The 10,038-nt window shown below is 41.3% G+C and overlaps 1 protein-coding gene across 2 annotated transcripts in view; it reads left to right on the forward strand.

Moving 5' to 3' along the window:
* Htr7 (5-hydroxytryptamine receptor 7) overlaps positions 1-2,618 on the forward strand; it is a 152,630-nt gene extending 150,012 nt beyond the window's left edge. The window contains exon 3 of one of the 2 annotated variants that reach the window (XM_004632069.1): positions 2,523-2,618. Coding sequence is in view for 1 of the 2 variants with exons in the window: in XM_004632068.2 (XP_004632125.1) it covers positions 2,523-2,565 (43 nt within the window). In the remaining variant the exon portion in view is untranslated. The remainder of the gene's footprint in view (positions 1-2,522) is intronic. The other variant, XM_004632068.2, reaches the window with a different exon arrangement.
* Positions 2,619-10,038: the final 7,420 nt, after the last annotated feature.

Here is a 10,038-nt window from a genome sequence, read left to right on the forward strand (position 1 = left end):
TGGGGGATTGAACCGCGGTCCCTGTGCTTTGCTAAGCTTGTTCTAAATAAGTGCTTTAGACCACTGAGCCATCTCTCCAGCCCCGCTAATTCACTAATATAAATTTGCATCAGTCTCACTTTTTCACAAATGTCCCAGGACTCGTAATTCCAAACCAAAAGTGATAATGTGATCCGAGCAGGATTTTCTTTTTAATTGTATGACTTTCCTTATGGGTTTGAATTGCTTTTACAGGTCATGTTTCGATGACTTGTTCTTTGATGTCATTTATGAACAATATTGAAAAGTAGTTTCTACAGTATTTCATGAAGTTGTTTTGAAGTACCTCTTTCTTTCTCTTTCGCTTTTTCTCTCCTTGGTGATTATGTTGTTTTTCTCTTCAAAGAGCCTCTTACAATCCATGTCAATTGCAGTGGGTCTTACCTGTGACTTGTAGCACAGTCAAGCTGGGTTTCTGCCGTGGATTCTGTCCATATGTTGCTCTGGAGTTTATGTTGAAGCTTTGGAATCCAGGGCACTTCCGCCCTTTCTTTATGGAAACAGTAATGTAAAATAATAAAATAGAATGAAATGGATTGCAGCGACAACTGGGAAGAAACATGAAGTGTCCTAAAACCCTGGGTATCTTTGATAAATTTCTATTTTAAAAAGACTTGGACTTTTTTCCCTGATCATAAACTAGCTGAATGACCTGGATATAGCTCTGAGGCTTAAGTGCCTGCCTGGCAGGCACAAGGTCCTGAGTTTGAATACCAAAACCAAACCAACAACAACAACAAAAATAAAATAAGCAAACCAACCTAGCACTTTACTGAGTCATCAACTAAGAATAATAATAGTTTATTTGCTCTATGCTTTGCAATTGCTTGTATTTTAATTTTGTAACAACATCTTAAAGTGGGAAAGGTGGGAGACAGCCCCATTTTTGTTTGTTTGTAGTAGTGGAGATCAAACCAAGGAGGTCTCACGCAGGCCAAGAACATATGCTTCCACTTATACACCCAGCCTTACCCTCTTTTACTCTTTCTTTTTTCAGCAGACAACAAACATATCTAGCACAATATAAATATTAAGCAGTGCAGAGGAGTGTATTGTTAGGAAGAGTACAGAGGGGCAGCATTCATAGGAAGAAAACGTTCATATGGAAACCATGACAGAGGTGGATCTAGAGGGTGATCTATAGGGGGATCTAGGAGGACAACATGGTCAGAAGGGTACTGGGAAGCTGTGTGGAGTGGCACCAGCATGGAAGGCCTGATGGATAGGACTGGGGAGAGAGATGAAAGCTTTAGTGCAGGAGTGAACCCAAGCCACAGTGGTCATGAAGTAAGGAAGGCCTCACAACAGAAGGGATGTGGATTTTAAGACTAATACAAGGTCAGAGTTTGTTCAGGAGGGCTTGCACTAGGAGGGTGGTGCTGACAGGTAAATAAGCCAAGGGTGTGTGAGCTTTGGCTACCGGATTCCCCGTATCATCATCACTGGCAGGCAGGTAGGCAACGGGGAAGGGTGCTGTGGGTGAGGCTTGCAGGAGGAACTCAGTAGAGTCCCAAACGGGTGCCGGTGCATGTGCATGGTGTGCTGCAGAGGATGCCTGGGTGTGGTTTCTTTGGGGTGTTGAGAAGAAAGAAAGGCCACCTGTTAGGATCTAGTATCTGTGGATCAGGAATGGGGACCCTTTCCAGTCCCCACTTCCAGATGCTCCAGAGCCTGGAAGGCAGGGTCTAAGCCACTGTGCAGCCTATGTCCTGAGGCTCCATCGTGTGAGGCTGAGGGGCAAAGCCAGGGACTGTGTCACACAGAGAAGCAAATCCTGTGGCTAGAAAATGCATCCACCGAGTCACACATTTGATTAACTGGGCTGAGAGGGGAGTGCGAGATGGGGAGGAGCAGGGGGCATGTTTCCCGGTCTGCGACTCCTAGCCCCAGCTCTACTGAACGAGGTGCTGTGTGGTAAATGGGGCCCTGAACAGGCCGGGCATTGGGAGAGTGTGGATCTACACGAGGGATGGAGGAGACTTCCTCAGCTGTTGGCGGGCACTTTTCCTTGACTTGTGCCACTTTTGTGAATTTGGAAAGGTGGAAGTGAAGGAAGTAGGTGTTCTGTTTCTGCACACATAGATTACTTCACTCATTACTAGGCTTGAAGGGAAAGATACTTCTCACTTGTAATTGTTCTTTTAGCCATCATTCTTATAGGGAAAGAGCTATAGTATTTTGCAAGGATTGTGAGGAACAAAGCCATTTTGGTCTATAGCCATATTGTGAGAAAAAATTTCTAAATGGTTCTTTGGGGGGATTTGCAAATATATTAAGGGCTTGGCAACTGATATAAGTTATGAAATTTACCAAAAAAGCATAAAACTCTTTCTTTCCTTTTGGAGATGTTCATAAATCTTTAGAAGCCACAAATGATTCAAATTACTGACTGCTATAAAATTTTACATCCCCCCACTACAAAAATGGAAATGTGAGATTTACGATTCTCCTAAAATATTTTCTTGTCTCTCTCTTTTTTATAGGCAGAACTCTGACTACTGTAGAAAAAAAGGTCATGATTCATGATCCAAAGCAGAATAATGGAGATGAATTAAACAAGGCAAAACAAGTGGAAACAGAATGAAGTGATTTGCCAAGACTGCAGGACGGAATGTGGCTTTGGGCCTTTCTTGGGATGGCTCAAACATCACAAACAGGGTGATCTGTGTACAAAGTGTATTATGGAGGAGAGCGGCCTCTGTGTTTCCCTGTGGCTCAATGCTATTGTGTGCAAATGAAAATAGTTCTCAGTGTAAGTCAGCTAGATCATCTCAGCAGTAAGCACACGACGGGACCGAGCTCCAGAAAGGAAGTGGTTTCTGGTGCTTTGCGTCCATCCACAGCCACGCAAGTGGGAGAAGGTACCAACACACACGTCCTCTGCTTCTAAGCCTAGGCATTTTGGTGAATATTCAGGAATCATTCATGAGCCAGAATGTATTTTGTTGTATGACAAAAGGGTGTCTTTCCAAGAAAACTGTGGTAAGCGTAGTGTTGAATATGTTGCATGTCCATGTTAGAAAACAAAGTCCAGTCATCAGCTAATACAAATGATTCCCCCAGAGCAGTGTTTGTTTAAAGCTTCTGTCAAATAGTTCAGCTTTCCTGCAGGGTCCTTGTGGTTTCCCACTCTTTGTTAACTCCCTTATTGTTATGGTTTAACTCAGGAACAGGTCTCAGGATGGAGAGAAACATATAACCTGAGTTCACTTTTTTTTTTTTTTTTGCACTTGCACTTCTGAGGAGTCCTGAGAAGCGGAAGTAGACTTCTTCAGTGAGGGTTTGTACTAGGGTGAAGAGTGAGTGCTACTGACTGCGTTGTATATGAACATGATTGTTGGCACGTTGTTTACTCTCACTTTATACGAGGGTGCAATGAGCCCATGGGACTGGTCCGTAATTGTTTGATATGAAGGGGAACTGTGGCAATAAAACCTCCTATACCAAGTGCTTCTGGAGATGGAGCATAAATGTGTTCATTCAGCCGAGTTATGTGAAGTGGAGTTCGCCGGTACCACCTTGGGCAATGATCCAGAACACCGCTGCTCCATCTGAAGAATCTGTGTCTGTGTTCTTTGTGTCTTAAATCAAATGTGTGCCTGGGTAATTCCAGCCCCGTGCCCCTCCCCCTTCTCCAGTAAGGGTAGTAGACATCATGGGCAGGCGAGGGAGCAGAAACGGTTCTCTCGGGGATAGAATTTTTTAGAACAATTTGTACTAAGTCTGAACTAGGGACACAGAAAGACAGTAGATCAGGAAAGTACCTACGATGGTAAGGGGACATTGAGTGCGAACCTGCATTGAATAAAAGAGAACCGACAGAGAGTATTATTTTGCCACAAGAAACTGTCCTGTCCCGTGGCATTCCAACGTGGATTCTGGACTTCTTCCAGCTGTCACTGACACTGCTTCTTACCAGACAAAGGGAAGGGCTGCCTGCGAGAGGAACTCGGCCCCGTCCTTTCAGACAAAGCTTGTACAAATTCCCAAAGTGCAGATTTGCTACAGTGACCATATGTACTTATATTCACGACTTCAATGGTTCATTACGGTCAGATACATGTTAAATTTAAAAATGTTTTATTACATTACATCAATAAAGGTTATTTGTAGCTGTAATAAAGCAACTTAAGTAATTGTTTTAATGAAAGGTCTGATCTCATATGTGTTGTGATATGAAAGATGGCAGAAGGGAAAACTTTATATGTTAAAATTCTAACAGCTGATAGTTGTGTGTTAAATTACTCTTCAGTGTGAGCATTCAAGTCTACAATAACATACTTTAAAAACAATGACTGTTTATTTCATGATTTGATTAATGGGCATTTATTGGGCTCTCTCTACATTTAACAGTGTAGGCATTGAAGAATAAGGCACAGTCTTTACTTTTAAAGGGGTTGTCCAGGCAGAATGCAAATGAATCTCAAAGTTTCACAGTATAGTCTAACAAGTAATGTAGTGGGCTGCAGGAAATGATGTTTTTCTTTCCTGTAGTAGAAGACAGGACATTATGGTAAGCTTGCTTTCTTTCTTCTTCTTCTTCTTTCTTTCTTTCTTTCTTTCTTTCTTTCTTTCTTTCTTTCTTTCTTTCTTTCGCCAGCTCAGCCCACCTTGGGGGCAGGGCTGGCGGGGCATGTGGTGCCTGGATTGAACTGTAGTCTCTGCACTGCCTAAGCTTGCCTAAGCAGGTGCTTTAGACAGCTCAGTTATCTTGCCAGCCTATGAGCTGTATTTATTTAAATTTTTAATATATATAAATTAGGACTTTAGTTATTCAAAATGGCTCTTTGTCCAGCCTGACCTGCCCATAAATTGAGCTATATATGGCCACAGGGAGTGCCGGACTTCATGCATACCCTACCTTTAAATACATGACAGTGCAATGAAAGAAATGGTTTCCATTGAAAGGAAATTTAAAAAAATACTCAGGAATTAACTGTATTTACAAATGACATAATTTGTGCTAGAGGTACATTCTTCATTTTAACTAAGAGTTGAGAAAAATCATTGACAAAACCTTTTTACATATATTTTGTTACTGTTCAAGTAAAAATGAATGATATCACTAATCTCTCTTCTCACTCTAGGGTGAGCTGTCTTTTGTTGTCTGCTGGCAAGGCTGAGTTTTGGGAAGCCATTCTTGAGAAGTGAAGTATTTGTAAGAGATACATGAAGCCCTGTTGCCTTAGTGTGTAGTTTTATTCTGTAAATAGTAAACATGTGACACTCATAGAGTTCCTGAATTTTAGGAAAATTGTTTCACATCTCTCCAAACACTTACCATGGTGTTTGAGATGCTTGTGTCTGTGCTATATTTGGTGAACGTATTTACATTCAGTCTTACTAGGTTCATTGATTGCAGGGATGAGATCAACAACAGGAACTCAAAATGCAGTCATTTTTCAAATAGTTTATGTTAATATAATTGAATTTTCATCTAGGAATGGGAACACTTCCTTTCTGCATTTTATTTACCGAGGCCACAACTTAATGGATATCAATGTGTATAAATCTTATTTCAAACATCCATGTTCCCTCATAGCTCAGAACCTCCATACACACATTGTCCCTCTGCCTAGGATAATGTTCCTGGTATCTTAGTTTTTTGATATGTATCTTTATCATTGTTTAGAAATTCTTTAAGGACAAGGACCACATCCTTTTTTCACAAGTTCCTTTATGTGGCACCGTCATTGGAACATATACATGATAGACATGCAATAAATGTTCCTTAATGGCATTGTTTTTAATTTCCATGTGAGGAACTGAGGAGACGTGGCGTGAGCAGGGAGTCTCAGAGGAACCGGAATTAAGCTCTTCCGTGTGTGCTACCAGGCAGACCTTCCACTACCTGGTGCTGCTTCTTTTGCATGAGTTACTTGTATCAAGAGAATGACCTTTTCTCAATTTTCTGCACTAGTGAAGTAGAGCTGGGTCTGTGCTATGGCCCGTATGTTGAAATTTGTTTATCTGCAGCTAGCCAGATGGTCCTTGACAGCAGACAGAGAAGCCATTTGGAAACTTTCAGAGGGTCATCACATTCTGAAAACATTCCGAATAATGCGGATCAAGACGCTGTTACTTACTCAGAGCTTACAGTGAGCAATGCCGCTTGAGACTGAATGTGTGAACACACAGACCTTGTGAACGAACTCGGGGGATCTAGCTCCAACACAGATTTCACTGGATGGCCTTTTCCTCTTGCACTCTGCACTCCTTCTCTGGAGACTACAAATAAGTTCCTAACATAACAACATTGCTCTTTACATTCCTACTAGGTTAAATAAACATTTTTTAAAATACTTGCTCAGGTAATATTGGAAAGCAGAGAAATGATGTGATCGACAAAAATGAAAAACAAAATGTACTATGTCTGGTGTGAAATTGGTAGTGAGGTTGCTAGGTAGAAGCAGCTTCCCAGATACAGTTATGTTGAGTCATAGGCATATTACAAAAGGTAAGATGAAGGCATTATACCTGTGCTGGCAGAGGGGAGAAGTAGTGATCCAAAGCATCAGATGGTCAGCAGTGTCTAGAGTTTATCTTGCATGTATATTCGGTGATGTTGTCGGTGGCAAATCACCTGTCTTAATTACAGTTCTATCAAGCTATTATTGAAGTGCTCTTTGTTCTTTAAACCCACAGAGTCTCACAGCAGGAGAGTTAGCTCAGAGCCACGAGGGTAGGCAGCAGAAAGTCAGCGGCAGAGAGAAAGGTGTGTCACTGACAATGCACAAAGTCAACTCTGTGCCTGTAGGAAATGAGGTGTGAGTGCATCTAGAGTCCTGGCGCCAGAGCCCTCATGGCTGATCTGTTTCAATCTTCTATCATGTTGTAGCCAACAAAATTTTAAACCAGAGCTGTGTTTTATCTGAAGTTGTTTAAGGAGAATGGTCTATAGTAGTGCTTTGCAGACTATCTTTTAAGAAACTATTATTTTAAAAATCAGTTACATGCCTGTACATATGAAAATCAAGTTGGATTCTCAGAAAATGTAAAAAAATGTGCAGCATAGAAGACTGGTATTTTTTCTTATTAGGTTCAACATAAATATGATAAAAATAGATATAGAGAAAAAAATCACAAACATTGGCCACTGTTCACTGAAAGACAGTAGCTGCTGAACGAGGAACAGCATAGCAGTTTCTCTGGGAAGAAACCATCGCAGCACTGTCCTTCCCTGTCCAGGCAGGAGTCAGGTTTGCAAGGCTCTTCTGTGGCAGTGACGTGGGGGTCCTAATGGGAAGGGCATGCGGGTGGAGGGGCAAGGAGTGGCTTGCCCCAAGACTGAGCCCCAGAGCCCTAGCGCACAGAAGAGCCTCCGGTTCCAGTGTGTGCTCTGAAATAGGCGGGAATCAGCTTTTAAACCACTGCAAGTTTTCCCCTGGGTTTGTTTCTCTTAAGTGATCTACAATTAGACTGAATCTTTGCACTGGTCAGTCTTCCTGCCACTGTGTCAAGTATCCAACACTCAAAGTTGCTGTTGTCTAGGGCTTAACAACCCATGGATTTCAGGGCTTCAGTCCATTACGGACAGACTCCAGGGGAGAAACATGATGCAAGGGTGGAAGAGTAAGAATACTGAGCTCAGAAGGGTGGGGAGCACAAGGAGGGAGCAGAGAGGAGGGTGGATGCGGGTGGAGGGGCCAGGCCCAGAGCCTGAGGCCACATCTCCAGGACTCCCTAGGTGCACCTGGAGGTGTGCCCCTCCAGTCACCTGCCTGGGTCCCAAAGCACATGAAGTGGACACTGCGCCCTAACCACCGTGGTATTTATTTTTTTTGGTAATGATATTCATTAAGTTGTTCTCAAGGCAAAGAAAGTACTACATATTGACAGTGTCACTAACACATTTGAAGGCCAAAGATAATATTGTTAGAAAGGTTAATATAGAGTGATCACAGTATTTTATATCTGAAATCCAGTGTTTCCAAACTTTACTCTGTATGAGAGTTATCGAGGAGCTCATTGAATGTGTAGATTTCCAGACTCCATTTCAAGAGATTCGGATATGTTATGTTCTGGGCTGAAGCAGCCTTTTAAGCAGCCTACCAGGCGATGCTGGTGCTGCCAGCCTGGGTTCCAAACACCAAAAATTTCTGTTTCTAGATGTGCTGTCAAACTGAATCACCACACCAATTCAGTATGCAGTTAGTGTTGAAATGCATAGTTACATAAAATAATATGTAGTTTGCATATGATTATAGAATCTTCAATCACTTGTAGAAAAATGGGTACACTTTGAGGTCATAATGTTAAGTGAAGCAAATCAGGCACACAAACTTCAAGATTTCATGGTTTCTCTTCTATGAGAAATCCAGAATAGAAATAAAGAGCAAAATAAAAGGTAGTAGGAAGTCAGAAGATAGATCTCTCTCAAATGGGAAGGAGGTCCAGAGATGGATGGGAGGTGGGGATAATAAAAAGAGTGATGATATGCTTTGTGCACATACCAGCTCCCCACTGGGAATGTAATTGCTGTGCACAATAAACACAAACTAGCAAAAATATACTGTTGCTACTGAAAATCCAGCGAGCTCGAGGAGGAAGTTCACAGCCGTTAGATGGTTTATTACTGTGGTACTTAAGACATGTTAAGATGTTTAACTTCTTTAATTTTTGTTTTGCTAGTACATATTTGTGGTAATTTTTTTTAGTTGATTTCTAACTTGCTCTTGAGATTTTTCTGTTCAAAGTGGCCATAAGCCAGGAAAGCCACTCTTTAAGCATCATGACCAGGCAAAGTTAGGTTCAGGTGAGACACAAGAAGAACTTACTACCCCTAGCTCCTAGAGAGGTTAACGGTGTTGAAGGGGGGCTGCTGATAATCTTGGAGGAGACACAGAGCAAATCAGACACACAAACTGAAGTTGTTCTCAACTGAAGTGGATAGGGAGCTGGAGAAGGCCCTTGTTAAGGCCCATGGGAGTTATCTGTTAGATTTTCAGAAGGCTCATGGATTGGAAAAGGAAAACATGGAAAGTTGGAAACTTACATAACTCTGTGTTGACTTTTATACTTTATGTGGTCAGCAGCTATGGATATGTTGTATTTTGGTCTGTAAGGGGTGGAGTAGTGGGCTAATAGCACCCCCCACCATGTAGTGAAATTCTAACTAGATAAAGGTCATGAGTTTTAGATAACTTATATCAGTCCTTAAAATAAATGTCAAAGCAACAACTGTATTAAACCAATTTATGGTAAGTGCAGCGCTGCCGAATTCCCGTATTATTGAGTGATTCCTGACTGCCAAGAACTGACACTACCACTAGCATTGGTCAGTTGAGAAACAAGGCATCACGTTGTGGTTCCCATAGCAAAAGAGTTGGTCACAGTTCTGTTCTCAAAACAAAGATTAGATCTTTTAAAATATGGGTTGAATAACAGCCATTAAGTGTGAGTGCTGACACTGGCTAAGGTGGATGCTTTTCATCGTTGTATGTCTATTCATGTGGATTTTTTTTTTCTAATCAGACTTTATTAGTCCATTTTAGATATATGTAATCACATTCACTATAGAGAATTCGTATTTATACATGACATGATTTTGTTTCTTTATTTTTAAATTTTAAAAAAACTTTTATTTATTTTTTCATTTGGTACAGGGTCTTGCTATGCAGCTCGGTAGTTGGGATGGAACCAAAGTCCTTGCACTTGCCAGGCAGGTGCTTAGACTGCTGAGCTATCTCCCTGCCCTGACTTTGTTTCTTATTTTCGCATTCCCCTACCCTCTCCTTAACCTTTCCTCCCCTCCCCATTATGTGGGGATTTTATGGCAGTGTGATTCATAGAACCCACATTTACTGAGTGTGTAGTATTTATACTTCTTTTGATAATCTTCACAACAATTCTAAAAGGTTCTGTTATCTCTTATAGGGATGAGATTATTGAGATTAGGTAGCCCAGAGAGATTAAATTCAAAGTGGAAAAGTTAAGCCCTCAGCTGCTGTATTTTTTTTGTTTGTTTTTTTGTTTTTTCAAAGTTTTATTGATAAACAG

This window comes from Octodon degus, unplaced genomic scaffold (genome assembly GCF_000260255.1).
Source record: "Octodon degus isolate 3935 unplaced genomic scaffold, OctDeg1.0 scaffold00046, whole genome shotgun sequence".
Taxonomy (NCBI): Eukaryota; Metazoa; Chordata; class Mammalia; order Rodentia; family Octodontidae; genus Octodon; species Octodon degus.